The sequence below is a fragment of the Mytilus trossulus genome, chromosome 1 (assembly GCF_036588685.1).
Source record: "Mytilus trossulus isolate FHL-02 chromosome 1, PNRI_Mtr1.1.1.hap1, whole genome shotgun sequence".
NCBI classification, from domain to species: Eukaryota; Metazoa; Mollusca; class Bivalvia; order Mytilida; family Mytilidae; genus Mytilus; species Mytilus trossulus.
In genome coordinates, this window is record NC_086373.1 from 89,597,561 (window position 1) to 89,622,936 (window position 25,376).

The following is a 25,376-nucleotide window of genomic DNA, read 5'->3' on the forward strand; positions in this document are numbered from 1 at the left end:
GTATTGGTATGCATTTAAAAAACTCACATTAAAAGGTCAGCTATGGTTGATGTATATAATAATTATAAGGTGTACAAGGATTTATCTGACCTTGACCTCATTTGCATGAATCCTTAACAATGTTGTGTTAATGTGATACTGAAAGTAAAACTTTCATTTTTAAGACGTTTATTGTCAAATCAATGGTGTGTAAAACAGGCGAGACATTTCAGCGTGGCCACGTGTCTGTGTAAAGCTAAGGACTATTGGAATATGTTTGTTAACATAAACAAGAGGTATAGTCTTCAACAATAGAAAAATATCTAAACAATATGTCGTTTGACCTTACACTGTTATATTTTTGTTCGTTTTGTACTTTTCATAATATAATTGAGTAGTGCTTTTTACTTTACAGAAGGACGCACCCCTCTGAATAGAACAGACATTGCAATAGAAAAACTTGATCAAAAATATACATTCATGGCAGACGGACATTATAAACCTAAAAACTGTACAGCGTATCAAAAAATTGCTATTGTCGTTCCATATCGAGACAGACAACTACAGCTCCGTATATTTTTGAATAATGTTATTCCACGCATCCACAGACAGCAATTAGAATTCGGAATTTATATAGTAGAACAGGTAAATATGTTTTTTGCATGAACCCCTGAGGGGTTCATGCTTATATATTGGTGAGTTTTGGATGTGTCTATGGGCCACTCGATATCTCTCGGCCGGAAGTCAGAATAAAATTCTCGGAACGTCTCGAAAGTTTTCGGTCATTCATATATGTCTTAACAGGTTGTTATCTACGTCTTTGATAAGGTCCCTTGATGACCCTTGACGACGCGATTATATTTGTTTTAAAACGATCATTGTACACTGTGTGTATCTGGGTCAATTATAACGTGGTACTGTATGTTGTCTCGATAACATGTGAATTAATTATGTTTGAAGATTTAACCACGGGATACTGAGTGTGTATTTCATCATAGACTTACGGGAGAGTAGAATCTGGTTAACATATTGATATTTGATCGAAAAACAGCAAGATGATAATCTTATCAAAAGTATTTAATTCAATCGGAATCAAAGAAATATATACAAAATATATACTGTAGTTATGTTTATTGAGGAAACTAACAATCATGATTAAAATCAGAATATTTTAGAGTTGCAATTCAGAAATAAGTATTTTATATTACAAGATACTCTGCTTTGGTATTTTTAAATATTTATTTGTAAAGGAACCATAAAAATTTAATCTAAATAAATTCTTGCATCCTACAAAAAATTGTTTATAAACAATTAATCATTATATTTCTACGTTAATTATTTCATACCATTTTAGTATTAAGGTTTTATGAGTAATGATTATTTATTTTTTTGTATTGTAATATATCCATTAAACGGAAATTAAGAAAAATCTAGTTAATACTTAAATTTTAAACAGTCGTGAATAAAAATACTTGTGTGTTTTCAATTCATCATGAGCATGATTTTTAATCGTTGCAACTCACAACTTTACAACAATCACAACAAAATTTCAGGAACGTCAGTTTTTTTTATAAAATTTAAATTCTTTTTTTGTTTGTTTGTTTTAATAGTTTAACCGTATAGCATCTATATATACATATTTGTACTTTATGGTACGGTTTTGAAAATTGTAATCATTGTGTTGACCAACTATCCTACACCCATTAATTCATTTATATTATAGATCACATTTCAAAATCACACTATCTGTTTGCGTTCTCAAAAAATCCGGATAAAATGTCAATGAATCAGGAGTCACAACATTTAATGTAGGCTGTTTGACATTCGAATTCAACTATTAGATTAAGATATGTGATGATGCAAATGCGTATTCTTTTTCTGAGTATCAGTGAGATACTTTCTATTTTCTATTTCGTGCTCTAAGATACTACTTGCATGTAATACTATTAAATTCACTCGTGAAAGCTTATTTTCTTTTTTGTTATCTAAATTCAGGACACGGTAGAAAGAGCTTCACATGTGACTTTCAAAACGGTCATCATTTCTAACGGTATTCTGACCTCGAGTTGTTTCTCTTCTTTTTTTCTTTTTTTTTGAATCACTGTCCTATTATTAACTTTGACCTTTTCGAAAAGCTAAGTCTACCCAATGAATAGATTCCTTAAATTTGTAATGTATTTAGCCTTTTAATTTTTTCATTCGAGCGTCACTGATGCTTTTTTTTGTATCTACTGAACTCGTGTCTGGCGTACATCATTTCAATTCTGGTATCTTTTTATATCTACATACCTTTTTATATAAATTGGTTATTTTGAAAGTGTGTACAGGTATTCATAAATTCTGAATTAAGAAATTCTTCGGCAAAACTATGTTTCCCAGTAAAATGTTTGAATTGATTTAAGTAAAATCAGGAAATCCTTAAAATTTGAGATGTTTTAAGAGACCAAAATAAGTCTCTTCATAAGAGGTCCCAATCAATTGCACGCCACAGGTTTCGCCGCATACAACATCTTCCATGAGTAAAGACAGCTTCAAATACGAGTTAAAAATATAAAGGCATTCATGTAGGAAACAAAATATAAAGCTATGATAGATAAGATAAATGCATCCAGAATTCCACATTACAAAGCAAACTGATTAGGTTTGTACAGTTTACAAAAGTCATCCGGTTAGTAGTAATTATGATTTTCCAAAGGGTTATCATCGGAAAAATTATGTACATTCCCAAGTAATAAATAAAATAGTCGAGCTTTAAAATAACTAATTCAAATAGAAGCTGTAAATATATACTTTCAACTGGCTTCTTATATTCAAAGTCAATTATTTTAATTCAAAAGCAAACACATGTCAAATTCAGCAACAATATTTTGGTGACCCAGAAGTCAGCGGTCTTAGGTTCATGTATTGCTTTTCTTTTTTTAAAGAAAGCAACTTGTTTTCATATTTCAAAGCTATTTGCGTCCACAACAGGTCCTACATTATTGCTGTCAACTTTTTCAGGAACTACACATCAAAGCTTCCTGATATAATATAGAAGTTTGTTTGATGCGATTATTCTATACAGTAATATGGCGCGTTTTCCCATTCATACTTATGCTTATTCATTTACACATTGAGGAATCGTCGCATTCTTCTCATGGACTACTGTCCTTAGCTTCAAGCTTCAAGATTTTATTGAGCATTTTATGCCATCCATATTCGTCACTCAAAAAAATTCTGTTTACAGGGCCGTACTTTATAAATATAAAGATGTTCGCTCCTCTTGGTTTTTAATTGTTTGTCAGATGTTAGAAGTCCTCGGGTTTTATCCATGTAGTGCCATTACAGACATGATTTTGCCCGCTAATCCCTATTTGGATTTCCACATAATTTTATAACATATAGTTTAAAAGACAATAATTGAAAATTTTATAAAACCCTTGTTATTGTTTAATTGTTTTTTTTTTAAAGATAAAGATGTCAATGGTAAATGCATGAAGAATATAGAGACTGAGAGTCATTTCCGGCCAAATTTCCAATTGCTTATATCTCGACAACAAGCACTCATACCGTGTATCTGGGTTGTTTTAGCTCCATTATATATATTCTATCAATTTATAACAGTCTTTGTTATTCTGGTTCAATGTAGTGATATAAACTAAAAAGTATTAAAGAAGGTTTCGAATTATTCGTTCTAAATACCATTTTATTTTTTATTTAAGACAGCTGGTTCGTTATTCAACAGAGGTATGTTGTCCAATATAGGATTCGTTCAAGCAATGAAAGACATGGCATATGACTGTGTGGTAATTCACGACTTAGATATCCTTCCAGAAGATGATCGTAATTTTTATATATGTGGAGACAATCCTATACATATGGCAACAAAAGTGGAAAAATTTAAATACAGGTATGTGTTTGTTTAAAATTTGTTAGGCAATAATAAATGTATCTCATAATTTTAAAGGTTTAAAAATCAATTAGCTCTAAGCAACACTCTTGAAAGGTTTAAATCAATAAAAAAAATACAATATAATTTTATCGGATTATAAAACTGACAAAATAAATTATATAGACATCAAAATAAATTTAAAAACGACAGTTGCATTGTATGCATTGTCTTAAGTGTTTCTATTATGGAGACATGACTCAGTCAAATATTTTAAAAAATTAACAAATCTAGGATATAAAATTTAGAATATAAATGGGGAATGTGTCAAAGATACAAACATATGTCTGCCTCTTTACTTGACATTAGTATAAAATAAAAAATAAGGTACCATATTAATAATTACATTAGATGTATGTTTCATTATAATACTTTATTTTGATTGGCTAACTGCACATCACCTTTTATTCCGTAAGCAATTGCATCAGTCAATAAAACTTTTCATTCATGATAGCACGTGGTCCCGCAATAAAGTGCACAGGTGAATAAGATACAAAATTTATAAAATTCGTGTTCTCATGATCATAGCTAAAAAACGTAATTATAAGTATTGAATGCTTCTTTTTGTAACTTTATAGGGTTGTAAAAGCGTTGACCGTGCGCACATTTTTAGTATGAAGAGCTTCCGCGTTTCAATCAAAATGTACTTCGGTCAACGCTTTTACAGCCCAATAAAGTTACAAAAAGAAGCATTCAATTCTTAAATAAAGAAAAATAACAGGTGAAGTCTATTCAATGGTGAACTCTTGTTTTTATGTAGCAACATTCCAAACACCTGGAGTATGGAGTGTGAGACCCATTGGTGGCATTCGATTTTTGGCCTATAATCATTGGTCGGGTTGTTGTCTCATTGACACATTCCCAATTTCCATCTCAATTATATTCCAATAGTCATAGTTTATATTGACTTTAATAACCATAATAACATTCAACTAGCACTTTGGAGGATATTATGGCGGACGGATATTTGAATTATTGAATTATTTATCTGTCGACTAAGGTTTACACTATTTTGATTTTCATTCAATGATGGAATTGAGGGCGATACATTGTGTTTAGCTTTTTAAAATGACCAATCAATAAATTAAATAATCTTTCATTTCAGAGTCCCATACCATTCATTTGCTGGAGGAATTTCTACATTTTCTAAAAAGCAGTATGAGGATATAAATGGTTTTCCCAACCAGTTTTTCGGTTGGGGTGGTGAAGACGACGAATTATTTGCAAGGTGAGCTTACAGTTATATTAAGGGCGGCTCACAATGCGCCGAAAACTGTATTATAAAAAAGAAGATGTGGTATGATTGCCAATGAGACAACTTTCCACAAAAGACCAAAATGACACAAACATTATCAATTACAGATCACCGTACGGCCTTCAACGATAAGCAAAGCCCATACAGCATATAGTCAGCTATAAAAGGCCCCGATAAGACAATGTAAAACAATTCAAACGAGAAAACTAACGGCCTTATTTATGTAAAAATGAACGAAAAACAAATATGTAACACATAAACAAACCACAACCACTGAATTACAGGCTCCTGACTTTGGACAGACACATTCATAAATAATGTGGCGGGGTTAAACATGTTAGCGGGATCCCAACCCTCCCCTAACCTGGGATAGTGATATAACAGTACAACATAAGAACGAACTATAAAAATCAGTTGAAAAAGGCTTAACTCATCAGATAGACACAAAATACAAGAGAACGTTAGTTATCCATCGGAACAAAAAATAATGTTGGACGATTTCATGCTAAAATTGCTATATTTTCCAATCAAGGAGGTGTGTGCAACGAAAATAAAAATAAATAAAGCTACATCAATTTATTGTTTTCCTCAGTACACGTTCTGACAGGAAGGTTTTATCATGGTTTCTTTTCGGACAAATACAGAACTTGAAATGCATAATTCTTAATGTAAATAAATATTTGGGGTTTTTTTTCAGAATAAAACGTAGCAATTACAAAATGACAAGACCATTCGATGCCCATGGCCATTGTGGAAGTGTTCAACACTCTGGACAAAGAACTGGAAATGACAGGTGACTATTTACTTATACATCTCATATTTGAACCAATTCAGACTTGGCTCTACTTTTGGAGTTTTGTCGGTTTTATTAGCCCAACATACGCATAGGGTCATGGATCCCTCAATGTTTGCTCCTCTTGTTTCTTTTTATTAGCTCGCCTGGCCCGAAGGGCCTAGTGAGCTTTTCTCATCACTTGGCGTCAGTCGTCCGTCGTCCGGCGTTAACTTTTACAAAAATCTTCTCCTCTGAAACTACTGGGCCAAGTTAAACCAAACTTGGCCACAATCATCATGGGGGTATGAAGTTAAAAAAAAGTGTGTGGGGTGACCCGTCCGACCAACCAAGATGGCCGCCATTACTAAAAATAGAACATAGGGGTAAAATGCAGTTTTTGGCTTATAACTCAAAAACCAAAGCATTTAGAGCAAATCTGATAGTGGATAAAAATGTTAATTAGGTCAAGTTCTATCTGTCCTGAAATTTTCAGACGAATCGGACAACCCGTTGTTGGGTTGCTGCCCCTGAATTGGTAATTTTAAGGAAATTTTGCTGTTTTGGGTTATTATCTTGAATATATTTATAGATAGCGATAAACTGTAAACAGCAATTATGTTCAGCAAAGTAAGATTTACAAATAAGTCAACATGACCGAAATGGTCAGTTGACCCCTTTAGGAGTTATTGCCCTTTATAGTCAATTTTTAACATTTTTTTGTAAATCTTAGTACTCTTTTACAAAAATCTTCTCCTCTGGAACTACTGGGCCAAATTTAACAATACTTGGCCACAATTATCATTGGGGTATCTAGTTTAATAAATGTGTGGCATGACCCAGCCAACCAACCATGATGGCCGCCATGGCTAAAAATAGAACATAGGGGATTAAATGTAGATTTTGGCTTATAACTCTGAAACCGAAGCATTAAGAGCAAATCTGATAAGGGGTTGAATTGTTTATAAAGTTAAGATCTATCTGACCTTAAATTTTTAGACGAATCGGACAACCCGTTGTTAGATTGCTGCCCCTGAAATGGTAATTTTTAAGGAAATTTTGCCGTTTTTGGGGTATTATCTTGAATATTATTATAGATAGAGATAAACTGTAAGCAGCAGTAACGTTCAGCAAAGTAAGATCTACAAATAAATCATCATGACAAAAATGGTCAGTTACAGCCCTTTACAGTCAAATTTTAACAATTTTCATAAATTTGGTAAATTTTGGTAAATTTTTAACAAAATATTTATTCTGTAACTAATGGGCCAAGTTCATTAAAGATGAAGATAATTGTAGGTAGCAATAATATTCAGTAAAGTAAGATATACAAACACATCACCATCACCAAAACACAATTTTGTCATTAATCTATATGTGTCTTTTATTGAATATGCACATAGACCAAGGTGAGCAACACAGGCTCTTAAGAGCCTCTAGTTTTATTTGCCAGATATTCGGAATCCTGAAAAGTTATTAAAAAAAGTATCTTGCATACCTTATCGATTACATCAAATCAGTGAACTCCGATTCTTTTGAAAGAATAACTCCTTAAAAATGGTCACTGTCAAGATCGTACCAGTGGAGATGCTAAGATTTCACAGAAGCATGTGTTTAAATCCCGGCAAGGTATTCACACAAATATAAAGAAAAACGACATAAACAAACAAAATACAATTTGTGTATAATTGTTCTTTTACGGTATTATGTTTGTATCGTGTTTTTTTCTGTTTGGCCATTGCGTTTTCGGTGGGTTTTTTTATTGAAATTGTCACGGAATGTTGTTAAATCTGAAACATAGGGACGATATTACGACGATGGACAGGCCTTTACACTGTGTCTAAACCACACCGGCAGAATTTGATCGGACTCGATGGTATCTAACGTCCGGCACAATGACGGAACATCAATAGACAGAAGAAAGATAGGTTTCTCCTTATTTTCTTATTTTTTTAATGATATCGAAGAATATATATACATATACAACTATTTTCTATTGTGAGATGCAATATTTTCTACAACCGTTCTATATTAACGGAGAAATAAGTCAAAATGCATGTCAAAATGACGAATTGAGTGAACCTAGGCTCGAAATTGTTTAATTTCTCTTTAAATTGTTCACATTGTACGGAAAGAAAGGTACGGGAAGATAGATACTGACACAGAGATTGCAAAACTAGTCATTATGAGCATCTCAATACTTGTATTTATGTGTATGGAACGAAAGAAATGGGTCATGTCAAAAAAAAATACACCGGTTTCGTCATTGTTGTTTACTTCACAACACCCGGTTTCGTCTATATATATCACCCGGTTTTTTATATTTTTTTAAAACCAACAATTTATGAAAAGCAACGTTAACACGGATCTGAACATTGTCTTTCGAAAGAATTTAAATATATATGTATTATAAAGTAAACTTGGCGTGTTTACATTTATTTACATAGGTAATTATAGTACTACACATTTTCCTAATGAAAGTCGTATCCGTTATTTCACTGATCTTCAAACTAATTTTAAATGGAATATAAATACTCAATAGCAAACACTGATATCTAATTATTTTTTTAACATTAACATTATGATATTTTTTTTATATAGGCTTTGAGATACATCGCAGTATGTGACCCCCCCCCCCTTTTTTTTTTACAAAGAAAACCTAATTAACGCTTAAAAAACAAAATTTAAAACATCACCTTAAAGTATGCAGAAGTTAAGATTTATATTACTAAGAAGTGTGTAAAGTTTGATGCAATAATGATTAACCATTTTGAGATATGGCGCGACCTGTTAAAAAAAACACACTCCTGTTTTACTAACAAAGTTCTGTAACTCAAAAAGATTTAATTTGATTTTCACTAAAAGGTTTACAAATCGTTTGACCATTTCAAGAAATAACTTTGTTAAGTTTCATGAAAACTAGATAAGCTGTTCTCAAGTTACGGTGCGACATGTTTACGCTGGACAGAAAGATAGACGGATAGCATCAGTACGGCTGTTCGCCGATGGCTGTCTATTATACAGAACCATCAAAACAGAGAAAGATCACAAACTGCTACAAGAAGACCTAGCTAGCCTAGAAGATTGGGCAAATAAATGGGGTATGCGATTTAACGCAAAGAAATGCTACATACTAAGCATAAAGAACAAAAGCCAGAGATTCTATACACCCAACGGCCACATACTCCAACAAGTTCAGAGCAACCCATACATAGGAGTGCAGATATCAGAAGACCTGAAGTGGAGCACGCATATAATTAACAATGCCAAAAAGGCTAACTCAACACTAGGCTTCCTCAGAAGAAATTTACGATACTGCCCACAGGAATGTAAGAAAACTGCTTACATTTCCTTAGCAAGATCCACAATGGAATATGCAGCAACAGTATGGGCCCCCTACAGTATTGCAGACTCAAACAAGCTAGAAAGAATACAAAGACAAGCAGCACGCTTTATAACAGGCGATTATAGAACTAGAGAAGATGGCTGCATAACAAACATGCTTACAAAATTAAAACTACAGGAATTACAATTGAGACGCACGAGCCAAAAGCTTATATTTATGTACAAGGTGGTTGAGGGGCTGGTACCTGCTATTGATCCAGACGACTTCCTCAAATCAGCAAGACCAAGACGAAACATCACAGCTAAAAAGTTTGACAACTATCAAGCCACAAACATTGTTGAAAAACAAGTGAGGAACAATACCAGGTGTTTTGACATTCCTACTAGTAAAACACCGCAACATTCAAATTCATTCTTTGTTTCCACAATAGTAAATTGGAACCATCTAGAAGACACTATTGTACGCGCAACTAGTGTAGAGAGCTTTAAATCTGCTCTCGCGAAACGTCAATAAATCGACGGCGCCTTCACTCCCGTTGTAAAAAAGCCAGAATTGGTAACTACGACGTACCCATACAGAGCTAGACGGACGGACGGTACGACCGAATGACTGATAGATGAAGGAACGGACGGATGGAAGGACGGTACGACAGACGAGTGTATACAATAATACGTCCTGTCAAAATTGGGATGGGCGTGTAAAAACGCAAAGAAATGAAAAAAAAATCGTAATTAAAGGTCAATAAGTTTTATTAGGATATCGGTCAAGTCGATTTATTTGTATATTTGTCTGCCTTATCATTTTCCTATATAACTTTTATATATATTTAAGAAAAATGTATAGAAATCGATAAAAAGAACTTGATATTCGGCATTTATTATAATAAACATAATCCAACTCACATAATCCGATTTCCCGGGTGTCCCTGTTTTCTCATTTCTTACAATATTTTAATTCGTTATACTTAACACATGTGATCCTGTAACATTACATGACATAAAATTGTCTAGTCTTTTATATGCTGATGACTTAGTATTAATATCAGAATCCTCAGAAGGTTTACAAAATTGTCTAAACAAGTTAAATACTTATTGTGAAAAATGGAACTTGACTGTCAATCTTGACAAGACAAAAACAATGATATTTAATAAAAGTGGTAAAAAACTTACAAAAGACCAGTTTGTATTGAATAATGAATTAATTGAATGTTGCACAGAATATAAATATTTAGGTATACTATTCAAGCCATCAGGAATTTTCACTAATGCTGTAAATCTCCTATGTAAAAAAGCTTCTAAGGCATTGTTTTGTATTAAAAAAATACTCTACTCAGATAAGATGGATGTTTTTTCCCATATGAAACTATTTAATTCTTGTGTTAGTCCAATATTACTGTATTGTAGTGAGATATGGTCGCTAAATATTGTGAAGAACAACAAAACTCTTGAATCTCAATATTTATCTATGGAATCAGTAAAACTCCAAATCAAATTTGCGAAAGGTCTTCTAAATGTTAATTCAAAGGCAGTAAATACAGCTGTATTAGCTGAATTGGGAATGTACCCTATTGGTATACAGGCCCTTAAGTCTTCTATAGGATTTTGGTTACATATTTTAAAGTCAAATGAAAATGAGTCTTTATTATATAATGTTTATAAAGCTAACAAGCAGTTAAATGATGGATTTGCTTCAAAAGTTAAAATGCTACTTTCAAAATTAAATTTCACTCATGTTTGGGAAAATCAATGTACCTTCTCTAAAAAACGATTACTATTAGCCGTCGTGAAGAAGCTCAATGAAAATTACATTATATTTTGGAAAAATTGTCTCTTTAATGATGATAATTCAATAAATGGAAATAAACTAAGAACCTACAGAAAATTTAAAGTTAAGTATGAACTAGAAAAGTACCTTTTATTGAATTTAGATAAAAATGTTACAAAAAGTTATGCTAAAATAAGAATAAGTAATAGTATGTTGGCTGTTGAACGTGGAAGATACAACAAAACAGCTCTAGAAAATAGAATATGTCCTTTATGCCATAAAGAGTTGGAAGATGAATTTCATTTCATCATTACATGTTCAGAAATTAATAAAACTAGGATCAAAATGTTTAATGAAATTTCTAATATTGTCCCCTGTTTTAATTCCATGAGTGAAGAAAATAAATTTGATTTTTATATTTTCCTGCGAAGAATGTGATATTTTACTTATCATTGTTAACTACATAAGTGAAATGTATAATGAGAGAAACAATTATAATGTCAATATATGAACTGTGTAATGTATATTATAACATATTTTTTGATACATAAGCATAATATTTTAATACATAACTTTAAAGAGGAGGCATGCTGTCAAAAATAGTATTATAATTAATACTATTAATCTATGTTTTTTGTTTTTCTTTCAATGCTACATGTTTGTAGTGTAACTGTTTATTGACTATCGTTTTGTAATTTTAATATGCCTGTTTGTTTGTTTTTTTGTTGTGTATTTTAGTAACAATCCTATTGTTTGGATTTCAAACAAATAAAATTCTTATTCTCTTATTCTCTTATTATACACTTTATAAGATCAGTGGCGAATCTCGATGACGTATAGGTTGCACGCCCCGACCCCACCTTCGGTTGCCAAAACTATATTGATTCCTGTATTTAACGATTTTGTAAAGCAAAAAATAATCAAAATATTGTCCGACTCGCTACGCTCGGCGGTATGTACAAGTTGTTCGAAATACGCCCACTTTGAAATAAACTGAATCCGTCTGTCCGTATATATTGTCAAAATATATTGACCAACGTCAGTGTACGATCATCATAACACAATGGCGACAGTACAGACTCGGTTTTTTTAATAATGTTAACAAAATAATTATTATTGAATTTTATCGATGACCTGAGACTATTATACTAATTTATACATAGCAGTATAGTTACAATTAGTGATAAATAAATTTTATTTTAATGCATGGTAGTTGTAATCCTACATTCTATGTCGATTATGCATGCATATACATTTGTCTTATCATCAACGTTTATCCTTAAGAAGATTTATTTTCAACGATGGTAGAAAAGATTACATACATGGAATGATTAGATTACTTTTAAAGGTGTCCATTCTTTTGTGCGAGAAAATCACATATCAATTGTGTGTTTCGATTTTTAAGACCGTAAACTTTAATTTCAAGTTTAAACATGTTCAACATATTTTCCCATAACTCATATAGAAAACGCATATTTAAAGAGCTTTAATCTCAATATGCTGCTAAAAAAGTTCGGAATGCAAAGTAAAATTAAAATATTTGAGTTCTATAAGAGTAGGAATTTGCTTATTATTTATTTGAATCTGAGACTCATATAAATAATAAGCCGCTGTCCGGTGAACGAACTTGTTTTCGAACGACCCACAAAACTCCTTTTGAACTCTGAAATTAAATAATCAATTATAATGTAATGCGATTATGATTTTTTTTATTTGACCAAACTGGGTTATGCATTTTGAAATCTATGACGAAACCGGGTTGTATACATTGACGAAACCAGCCAGTTCCATTTTGACATGACCCATTTCTTTCGTTCCATACACAGAGTTACAATTATTGAGATGCTCATAATAACTAAATTTGCAATCTCCGTGTCAATATCTATCTTCCCGTACCTTTCTTTCCGTACAATGTGAACAATTTAAAGAGAAATTAAACAATTTCGAGGCAAGGTTCACTCAATTCGTCATTTTGACATGCATTTTGACTTATTTCTCCGTTAATATAGAACGGTTGTAGAAAATATTGCATCTCACAATAGAAAATAGTTGTAAATGTATATATATTCTTCGATATCATTAAAAAAAATAAGAAAATAAGGAGAAACCTATCTTTCTTCTGTCTATTGATGTTCCGTCATTGTGCCGGACGTTAGATACCATCGAGTCCGATCAAATTCTGCCGGTGTGGTTTAGACACAGTGCATTAGCAGACTGGCAAATTATAGTTTTTACCTCATTTTCACGGTCCACCGAACACAGAAAATGATAGTGCGAGTGGGGCATCCGTGTACTTGGGACACATTCTTGTTTTCTGCTCTGACACGTAACCTTTGTATTTCCTTTTTAAACAGTACAAGTTGCTTTTAAAACAATGATCATTTAAGGTGAGCCCCATGACATCCATAGTACAAAAGTAACTATTGTTTAAAAACTTTAGGTAAGCTGGTCCTTATACAAACCAAGTACTTGTTCTTTTTCTTAGTATCCTTTTTCGAATCTCTGCATGCGGCATTGTCTTTTAAAAAAAGAAAAAAAAAAGAAGAGGGTAGCTGCATACCCGAATTAAACGCAACATGATGGTACATGTTGAAGAAGAAATATTAATTTTGATGATTTTATTTTAGAATGAAAATGTTACAAATTTCTCGAAAGATTTGGAAACAGGATGGTCTCACTGATCTAGAATATAATCTTGTAGAAAAGAGAAGAAAGCAATTGTATGTTTGGGTTTATGCGGACATTAATATGGCGAAAGTAAGAGAGGTATGTTGATAAAAGGTTTCTATTAATGTAAAAAAACTATTGTTATAAATGTTTATCATTTTCGGCATTTTTCATTCATATTTCGCATTGTTTTTTGTCGAGCCTGTGACTTTTGTCGCAGAAAGCTCGACATAGGGATAGTGATCCGGCGGCGGTGTTAGCTCACTTCTTAAAAGCTTTATATTTTAGAAGGTGGGAGACCTAGATGCTTGATACTTTGTAAATGGATGCCTCATGTTACGAAGTTTCCGTCAGTATTATGTCCAATGTCCTTGACCTCATTTTCATGGTTCAGTGACTACTTGAAAAAAAAGTTAAGATTTTTTGTATTGTTAAATTCTCTCTTATTATAAGTAATAGGATAACTATATTTGGTATGATAATGTGCGTACCTTGCCCGTCAGACAGTTTTCACTGGACCTCGACCTCATTTCATGGATCAGTGAACAAGGTCAAGTTTTCGTGGTCAAGTCCATATCTCAGATACTATAAGCAATAGGTCTAGTATATTCGGTGTATGGAAGCACTGTAAGGTGTACATGTCCAACTGGCAGGTGTCATCTGACCTTGACCTCATTTTCATGGTTCAGCGGTTATTGATAAGTTTTTGTGTTTTGGTCTGTTTTTCTTATACTGTATGCAATAGGTCTTCTATATTTTGTGTATGGAATGGTTGTAAGGTGTACAGGTCCACCTGGCAGGTGTCATATGACCGTGACCTCATTTTCATGGTTCAGTGGTTAAAGTTAAGTTTTTTAGTTTTGGCCTTTTTTTCTAATACTATATGCAATAGGTCAACTATATTTGGTGTATGGAAATATTTCATGATCTACATGTCAGTCGCGCAGGTTTTATTTGACCGTGACCTCATTATTTACGGTTCATTGCTCAGTGTTAAGCTTTTGTGTTTTAGTCTGTTTTTCTCAAACTATAAGCAATAAGTCAATTTTATTTGTTGTATGGAAGAATTGTTAGCTGTACATGCCTACCTGACATGGTTCATCTGACCTTGACCTCATTTTCATGGTTCAAAGGTCAATATTGAGTTTTCTTGGTTTATGTTAAGTTTATGTGACAGTGGTAATAAAGCTTTATTATTAGGACTATCAGCATAATATCAACGATTAGTAAAGAAGGCGAGACATTTCAGTGTGTGCACTCTTGTTATCATTTCAACAGATTATTAAACCCTGCACCTACATGTATGGTTTATTGAATATCAATGTTTATGTGGAAGACTGAATTACCATTCCAATTTTAACATGTGTGCTATAATACTGTTGAAATTACATAAAGGCGAGACATTATTCGATGTCAACAGTTTATGAAATAATGTTGTGTCTAGTGACAAGAAACTATCAAGTTTTTGTGACTGTTCTAAGAAAATTTACAACTGGAATTAAAAGAGCTATCACTTACAATAAAATGTGACTTTAATCATTCATAAAGTCAGTTATTGTTATATGCTTCTGAAATGGAACGAAACCAAAGTTTTAAGACACCGTGTCGTGATTGAAACTGTTACTATGACACATTTGTGTTATGCAAAGCTCTGTTTGGGGTTTCGGCATTGAAACGTGGGAACAATAGATTATACAGAAATACTAAGGATTTTTCTATCCAAGGAATATATTACCTGACTTGTATTTAGGAAAATCTTTCGGAACTCAGGATGCTCTTCAACTTTGAATTTTATTTTGTCATTTTAACTTATTTGATTTTAGCGTTACGTTACTGTTAAAATCTTTTATAGACAAATCTCGCGTCTGGCATCCCCAATTCTAACGCTGGTATATATGGCATATAAGACGAGTTTATGCTTATGACATTAAATAGTCTGTTATTTTCTGACTGAAATGTGTTTTTTTTCTTTTTCAGAAACTTAAAAAACTGAACAGTCCTTCAAGAAAATAAAAAAAGCAGATAAAATGAGAGAAACAGTAATCCTATTAAGACAGTTATTATCTTTTTGATTAATACGAAAAGATATGTTTGCAATGATCTCAAATACAAATTAAAGCCCTTTTATATGAAATAGTGCATGGATTTGCAACCTAATTTTATCAAATGTTGATGCACAAATACGTTATATGTTTGGGAACTGATCTATCTGTAATTTCAATTTCATTTGAAAATATATGCAGTTGTTTTAATGTCATCAAATAACAATACATTTAGGAGATAACTGTAATGTATTTTAAGTTCCAATAGCGTCAATAAATTTGATTTGTCATTTGATGATCACAAATTCTGTTTACTGAACGGGTATTTGCGACCATCAAATCACCAACTGATGCTGTGGGAGATTAAAGTACTATATTGTTATCTCAATTCTAATACAACTGACAGAAATCATCGTCAAATCATACATTGAAAATCTGTCATACGTCGTCCACTCTTGCGCGAGCATTTTCATAACATCAATTGTGAATTAATGCCATGAAAATCAGTGAGGTTATCCAATCAAAATGACCGTTACAAACGATTTTGCAATATAATTATATATAGCTTCTATGAAGTTTATAAAGTGTTTTCAAAATATTCAAAAACACAAAATTAGGTAGTAACTAACGAAATTATAGAATAAAAACATACACCAGGTAATGAATATATCTACCAGTTAAAAGGTAACCATGATTATCATACAACACATTATGAAATATGGGACTATGTCCTAGATGAAATGTGTTAGAATGAATATTAAACAAACGAATCTCAACTAAGATAAAAAAAAAAAAAAAAAAAAAAAAAAAAGAACACTATTATTCCGTCGTAAAGTATTTTTTTTTATTTCCACTTTTCATTCATTATATTATCTGTCCAACCTTATACTACGCATGCATTGCCGATACATACAATGAGTCCATGCATTGTTTATTGTTTGCATAAATTGTTGATACATTATAAGGAATCCATAAATTGTTTATTGTTTACATGAATTGATGATGCAGTTTAACGAATCCATGCATTTATGAGATAACTGCATTGTATTTTAAACTCCGACGGCATCAATTTATGATTTCAGTATACCGGCGATGCGATAAATCACCAATGGATACCATCGGAGCTTAGAATATAATATTGTTACCTCGATTCAAATGAAAATGACAGAAAACAACTTCAAATGATCATTTAAATGAATCTGTCAAGAACAAAAGTTGCTAATGCCAACTATTAGATTTCTTTTCTAAACTTTCAAACGAAACAATCTGTTCTTATTCGTTTTTCAAATATTGTTAGCAATAGGTCAATTATATTTTGTGTATGAAATGACCGTAAGGGGAAAAGTATGTCTGTAAGTATTTGATCCTTCTTTCAAATACTATAGGTCAATGTTAAGTATTATTGGTTAAGACTGTTCCTTACATACTATAAACAATAGGTTAATTTATAAAGATGATTTGGAAATCAAATTCAGTAAACAACATATTTTTTAATTTTAAGTCAAAAATATAAACTGTCCTGGCTATCATCTTAAATTGCACTGTTATAATGACACGACATATGTTTAATTTTCTGAATGTTCAAAAAATATTGAACATTCTGTTAAATGGGACGATGATAAAAAAAAATCTGTAAAATTAGACGATGATAAAAAAAAAGTTGAAGTTATGAATTGTCATTATATTCAGCCTATTTCAAAGAAAAGTAATTTTTTTTATACTTTTATAAAAAAAAATTTTGTTTTGTTTGAAACACTTATGTTTATAGTTTAAAGAAATCTTTTGTATTTTATCTACTTTTAAATTCGTGTGATATCACTATGTTGAACAGAGGTCAGATAGGGATTACTTGACCTTGACCTCATTTCATGGATCAGTGATAAAGGTTAAAGTTACACGATTATGCTCGTTTCTTAGAAGCGATAAAAAGTAGGTCAAATATATGTAGTATTTAGAATCATTGTAAAGTGTGTATTTCAGTATGACATGTTTCATCTGACCTTGACTTCATTTTCATGGTTCATTGGACTGTGATAAAGTTTTGTGTTCTTGTTCGTTTTTCTAATACTGTTAGCAATAGGTCAACTATAGTTTGTGTATGAAAGGAACGTAGGAGAAGAAGTTTGTCTGTTTAGAATCGTTGTAAAGTATGCATTTCAGTCTGACATGTTTCATCTGACCTTGACTTCATTTTCATGATTCATTGGACTGTGATAAAGTTTTGTGTTCTTATTCGTTTTTCAAATACTGTTAGCAATAAGTCAACTATATTTTGTGTATGAAATTACCGTAAGGGGAAGAAGTATGTCTGGTATTTAATCCTTCTCTCAAATACTACAGGTCAATGTTAAGTCTTATTGGTTAAGGCTGTTTCTTACATACTTTAAACAATAGGTTAACTATATTTGGAATGCTGTGTGATTTTTATGGGGGGAGGCTAGGATGAAAAGTTTTATCCTGCATATTTTTGTTGCATTTTAAGTTGTAATCTTTGTTCTGCCTTTTAGATATTTTTCACTCTATTCGGTCCTGCATTTTATTTCACTCAAAACTCCTGTCCTGCTTATTTTTTTTTCAAATTTCATCATAGACCCTCTTCCTAAAAATCAAATGGTAGCTTCCTAAGATGTACATAATTGTCAAGCATGTAAACTTTGACTAATGTTCATCGTTCATTGGTCAACTGTATTTGATGTTTTGTGTATAGTGTTTGAACCTATACCCGTGGTGATAATTCAATATGAGAAATACTAACCATGTCGGGTGCATTTTCTATAAAGGTGTTTAATGAATGACACGGATGCTTGTTATGCAGCATATATTTATTTTAATGTTGTATTATATGTTTTATTTTTAAAATAAAATGTTGATGTAATAAATGAGATTATTTATTAACATAGAATCTTAACGTCTGCCAAACCCGACCAAGAACTGAATAATATCCCTGAACTGTCTTTAAGTTACATGGTATACCAAACAAGTGTTGTGTCGATAACAATTGTTTTAACATTCAGGTTTGTTGTATAATGAACGTCTATTGTTTGTTTCGATAATTATTATTTTAAAATTCTGGTTTATCTATAATGAACGTCTATTGGTTGTTTCAATAACAATAATTTGAAAAAATTCTGGTTTGTTGTATAATGAACGTTTATTGGTTTTTTCAATAACAATTTTTTGAAAAAAATCTGGTTTGTTGTATAATGAACATCTATAGGTGGTTTCGATAACAATTATTTTAAAATTCTGATTTGTCTATATTTAATGAACGTCTATTTGTTGTTTCAATATATAGACAGGTATTTTAAAATTCTGGTTTTTTTTTTTGTATTATGAACGTCTATTGCTTGTTATGATACAAAATATTTTAAAATTCTGGTTTGTCTATAATGAGCGTCTATTGGTTGTTTCGATATATCGACAAGTATTTTAAAACTCTGGGTTTTTTTTGTATTATGAACGTCTATTGGTTGTTTCAATAACAATTATTTGAAAAAAAATCTGGTTTGTTGTATTATGAACGTCTATTGGTGTAGGATTTTCTTAAATTAATCGGGTGTTGGTCTGTTGTGTTGTCAAATAATAATTCGAGCTTCTACTTCTACAATTGCAACTTTACAAGATTGTCCTTTCTACTTTCATTAACCGTACCAAATATATGCATACGAATTTGAGTAATATGGGTAATCAAATAAACTTGAGATACATGTATCTACCTGCAGATATGTCAAAACTTTCCAAGAAATTACAAAATATAAAAGAATTAAAAATTAAGGAGATGGAGTATGATTGCCAATGAGACAACTATCCTCAATAAAAGTGGATTTAAGCAACTATTGGTTGTCGTACGACAATCAACAATGGAAAAAACACCTTTGTTTGATAGTAAGCTACAAAAGGACCGGCATGTAATATAAAAGTTTCAAACAAAACTAGTTTTCAATCAATCAGGACTAGCATTAAAAGACGGGCGAAAGATACCAGAGGGACAGTAAAACCCATAGATCGAAAATTAACTGACAACGCCTTAGCTAAAAAAAAAAAAAAAAAACACAAACAGACATATAATAGTACATAAGACACAACATAGAAAACTAAAGACTAAGCACAACGAACCCCACAAAAAAACTCGGGGTAATCTTATGTGCTCTGGAAAGGTAAGTAGATTTTGCTCCACGTGTGGCACCCGTTGGGTTGCTCATTAACAAACCCGATAAGTAGTCTTTCCGGTAGGTCATATTTGTGGTGAAAAGTGGAATGTTGCTACATAGAAATGACAACTTCACAATTGCGAAGCTGAACTTTTGTCGTAAAGTTTTGTTTTCAACCGACCTCATGATATTGCCAATTTCTAGATATGAGACAGACCTAACTGTATCTGTTGTATCCTGTATCTCTAGTTCGATGGAATATATGCATTCAACATAGTCACTAAATTTTGAATTATTTAGTGAGAGAACTGTTGAAAAATCTAAATAATTCATGCGTTGTGTTTTCTATACGTTTAATTATGTCTTCGTTGAATTGTCTGGTCGTTATCTCCTGTTCGGGTGTGGTATTCTGAAGGTCTGAAGGTTTCCACCTGTGCAGATTTGTATGTGTTGGTAACACATCATACACTGATCTTGGAAGAAACTGTAGTTGATATTGAGGGTATCTCCATAATTTGACCATGTAAGGGATTGTTGTTATAATACCCATCTCGACCAAGCGCATTGGTTCCATAATTCTACAGACTTTGCTTGTCTGTTTTCCTCTTCTCTAGATTTTCCTCTTTTAAAATTAGATTTTGTCTCTCTTAGGTGTTAGCGTTTTTCCAGTAGCAACTTTGGGATGTACCAAGGCCTTTTCTTCCTACTGACATTTTTCCTACGATATCTTTATGCCTCAATCTACTCTCTGTCTCTAGAACTGCTTTGGAGGCTGACCACTTTTGTTCTGTTCTTCCCTGGACACCTGTTGTTCATATTTTGACATCTCGAGATTTTTTTCAATGTCACCAAGACGATTTTGCTTACTTTGAATTCTTCTACTATAGATGTTAATGGTAGCTGCAACTTTGCTGTCTTACTGTACAGTCCTAAAGTTGTAAAACTTGGAGGGACACCTAACCAATTCCTAAGATGTCTGTTGATGGGTCTTTCAATCCTCAACTGTTGTCAATGTATTTTCGTACAACATAACTGGCCATGATATCCTTGACAGGAGTCCATGTTGGTATATCCATGCCTTTAATTTCCCTGGTCTTGTCGATATTTCTAATTCCCTTAAAACATGCTGTTCGATTCTCCTGATATTGTTCTTGTCACTGAAAAGAGCCATCCTACCACTTTCCTAAGCAATTGATGTGATTGTCAATTATTGATGGAATGACTTCTTCTTTTACCTTCAGTTCAAATTGGTGTGTGCTCATCCTTTTTTCTTATTATTAGAGCTCTAGATTTCTTTGGCTTCAAACTCATCATTGTCCATGGTTCTGTCTCTTTCAAGGCTTTTAACACCCACCTAGCTTGCCCATGGGTATCTGCAGTGATGGTTAAATTGTCCATGAACCCTCTTTTAAGTGGTTGGCTAATCGTGGGTGATGTTTTTGGGCCTGTAGTGTATCTCTCCACAGATTTAATTATCATATTCATTCCAAACAAGATAACTGAGATGGAAATCCAGTAACTACTTTTTGTAGTTTCTGTTATGTTGTTGTAAATGTGCTTGTTGAAAACCGGAGCTCAATCCCACTAAGATAACTTCTTATTACTCTCTTAAAGCGGTCGGGAATATAGTAATGATCTAGTGACTCGTGTATTAGCTTGTGAGGAATATATGATGTCATCTTTCTATCCATGATAGAGAAAAAGATCTATCATTCTTCATTTATGAGGGAGATTATGTGGTGTCTTCTAATTTATATTCTTTTGGAGTAAAACACCTCTCTGCTTTCTGCCAACATAAGGGTATCTTCCCTTTCCTCCACACAATTTTCAGTAGCCTCCACGTGTGTATCAAAATCATTGAACACTGCTTATCTACCTTAAACGGGATGCCATTTGGTCCTGGTGATGATGCAGACCCAGATTTCTTCACTACATCTGACACTTTTGGTAAACTTGTATGGCTTGGCAACAAAAATTACTCTCTTCTTCCCTCTTTCTCTCCTTGATTTTCTGCTCTTTGTAGATTGTTGTTTCTTCTGTCCATCAGTATTGATCTTAGCTCATTCATTACTTCTTTTTCCTCCTCGTTTGCTCTTCTGTACTGCTCTGTGGCATCATTTATTTCGGTTCTGAGTGTTTGTATTTCTTGTTGACGTCTGTTATCATTAGTGCTACCCTGAGTGCTTTCTCTTGTTTTGGTGTTTTGGTTTAAGTCTTATCCTACTGCTATACAATTGTTGACAATTATGATATCTTTCTCTATACATCTCCAGTTAGTGTTATCTAAGATATTGTCTAGGTATTCATCAAAGAGCTCCCATCTCCTATCATCTGCTGGTAGCCATTGCACCTTTTCTGTCCTGTTGTTTGTTGAATGTACTGTCGATGTTTTCTGCTAGTTTTGATTCAATTGCTCCTCCTCAATGTTTATCTGAGTAGCTTCATTTAGGAAAAGGTTCTTAGCACTGTGGTATGCTTCCTGGCTGTGATCCTCCGTCGTCTCATCAATCTCTCTTAGTCCATATTAAGCAAAACGCTTTGCAGAATTAGTCAACAACTGTTCAGTTATGTAGTTCACGGCCGACACTCGGCTAACCGAGAGACTGGTCGGTTAATCTATATTGAGTATGCGGCTATATCGGCGGTCAGTCTGTTAATCGGGTTGGTTATACATTCATTTGTTAAAATTTACTGTTTGCAATAGCATGTATCGTTCTATATCATAGTGTTCTTATCCCGGGCATAATAACAATGCCGTAATTGGCAAAACCTTTTCAACTTTTGATCTTCAGTGCTGTTCAGCTTTGTACTTTTTTCACTTTCGATCTTCAGTGCTGTTCAGCTTTGTACTTTTTTCACTTTCGATCTTGTATATCTGGGCGTTATGTATTCGGGTTAAGTTTTCTGTAATTATTTAATACTTCAGTTTCATTATGTATATCTCTTTCATATTCATTTGATAAAATTTACTGTTTGCAATAGCATGAATTGTTCTATATAATAAGAATGTTCTTATCCCGGGCATACAAACAATGCCGTATTTGGCAAAACCTTTTCAACTTTTGATCTTCAGTGCTGTACAACTTTGTACTTTTTTCACTTTCGATCTTTTATATCTGGGCGTCACTGGTGAGTCTTCAACGGTGTGGACAAGACGCGTTTTTGGCGTATTGAATTTTAAACCTGATGCTTTTTGTTATCTATTAATCATGCTTTTCTCTGTCTAATATGTTCTCCTTTTTATTTGTATTGTAGTCCAGTAATATAATGTTGTCATGTCAATGTTATATTTAACTTTGCCATTAAAGTGCGAGGTTTGGCATGCCATAAAACCAGGTTCAACCCACCACTTTTATTCCCCTTTAAAAGTGTCCTGTACCAAGTCAGGAAGATGGCCATTGTTATAATATTGTTCGTTTCTGTGTGTGTTGCATTTTAACGTTGAGTCGTTTGTGTTTTCTCTTATTTTTGAGATATTGAGATAAGACGTGGCACGGTACTTGTCTATCCCAAATTCATGTATTTGGTTTTGATGTTATATTTGTTATTCTCGTGGTGTTTTGTCTGTTGCTTGGTCCGTTTCTGTGTGTGTTGCGTTTCGGTGTTGTGTCGTTGTTCTCCTCTTATATTTAATGCGTTTCCCTCGGTTTTAGTTTGTTACCCCGATTTTGTTTTTGTCCATGGATTTATGACTTTTGAACAGCGGTATACTGCTGTTGCCTTTATTTATACGTCTGTTATGAGTAAAACTCACAATTTAATGTTAAACTCTCTTAAATATACAGATTTTTGGCATATTATGAGAACCACATCAAAAAAAGAAAAGTGTCTGACAAAATGATATCTATCATAGAACATTTTCCACCAGTAAAAAATTGCGTGGCCTGCGCAATTTTAAGTAAAACGAAAAGGCGTCGCGCATGTATGTGAATTTTATGCTTGTACGCATAGCATTTTTTTGGATAAAAGGCTAAAAAACATTTTTAGATATGATTTAAAGGACACAGAATAGTACATCGGTTCTGAAAAAATAATTGTCATTGATATATATTTCATAATTGTTATATAAGTTGAGTTATACCACATTTTAATGAAAATTTTGGGAATACAGTCTGTTAATGGGTTGGACAATTTAAATCGTGTCAGTTAAGAGTTATTTAGCCAAGACAATGGTCTTACTACCTTGAGTTTATATTTTCACATTGAGAAAAATGAGATGTACTTGTGACCAAAACATTACAATACGGTGCAACAGTATTCTTATAGAAAGAGCACTTTTATTTTTATTTTTTTTCTTTGCATTTCATTTCATTAAAAGGGTGTGTCACTTCAATATAGCGATATATGGACTGATTGGCCGCTCGAATTCGCATGAATATATTATTTACGCAAAGTTATCAATCAGCCTTATTTTTTTGTCTGTTCAGTGTCTGTAACATCTATGAATGTGTCATGTGTTGCAATGCAGCTGGTTAAATTCCATTCGTTTTCTTTGAAATACTTAGGCTTTTCTACTTCAGGAATAGATTACCTTATGCCGGCGTCACACATTGGCATATAGACAGGCGTGCACCAAACGTACAGAGAAAATCGACAAAGTCGGTATACGTTAGTTGCACGCCATAGAAACGCTTAGCAATCGTTCAAAGCGCGTTTCATAAGTTTGAAGTACGTCGAAATACAAAGGTAAAAATTGAGAAAGGAAATGGGGAATGTGTTAAAGCGACAACAACCCGACCATAGACCATGCAACAGACAAAGGCCATCATTGAGTCTTCACGCACACGTACTCGTCCTTTAGCCAGCCCCTTAAAAAATATGTATACTAGTACAGTGATAATGGACGTCATAATAAACTCCGAATTATACACAAGAAACTAAAATTAAAAATCATATAAGACTAACAAAGACCAGAGGCTTCTGACTTGGGACAGGCGCAAAATTGCGGAGGGGATAAACATGTTTATGAGATATCAACCCTCCACCTATACCTCTAGCCACTAAAGGAAAGTAAATACGCTTGATGAACGCTACAACCCGAGGAAATTTTTATGCAGCATAAAAAACATACAACATACGCCAACATACGTTTCTTGAACGCCGGATGAACGCTTAGCCTTAGGTACGCTTCTAGTACGCCCAATACACGCTTCAAGCTCGTTTTGCACACGTTACAAATATGATTGACAGGTTAAATACATCCAAAATTACTAGCGTATTGACAGCGTAAATGATTTTAAACACGCCGGAGCTATACGCTGATGTGTGACGCCGGTATTAGTTGTATTTCCTCAATGCTTTTCAACTTCGTTTTTTGCCTTTTAAACATTTTTTTTCGAGCGTCACTGATGATTTTTTCGTAGACAAAACGCGTGTCTGACGTAAATATAGGGCGTAAATATCAAATTTCAATCCTGGTATCTATGAGGAGTTTATTTCCGGTATGTATTTTCCTTTGTACCGAGTCATCAT

General features: G+C 32.9%; 1 protein-coding gene across 4 annotated transcripts in view; it reads left to right on the forward strand.

Annotated features, from left to right (window-relative positions):
* LOC134689660 (beta-1,4-galactosyltransferase 4-like) overlaps window positions 1–16,567 on the forward strand; it is a 34,862-nt gene extending 18,295 nt beyond the window's left edge. For all 4 annotated transcript variants that reach the window (XM_063549635.1, XM_063549641.1, XM_063549647.1 and 1 more), the window contains 6 exons: window positions 395–624; window positions 3,681–3,868; window positions 5,013–5,135; window positions 5,860–5,955; window positions 13,672–13,810; window positions 15,689–16,567. In XM_063549635.1, coding sequence (XP_063405705.1) covers window positions 395–624; window positions 3,681–3,868; window positions 5,013–5,135; window positions 5,860–5,955; window positions 13,672–13,810; window positions 15,689–15,724 — 812 coding nt within the window. In that variant the 3' untranslated portion in view covers window positions 15,725–16,567. The remainder of the gene's footprint in view (window positions 1–394; window positions 625–3,680; window positions 3,869–5,012; window positions 5,136–5,859; window positions 5,956–13,671; window positions 13,811–15,688) is intronic.
* The last annotated feature ends 8,809 nt before the right edge of the window (window positions 16,568–25,376 follow it).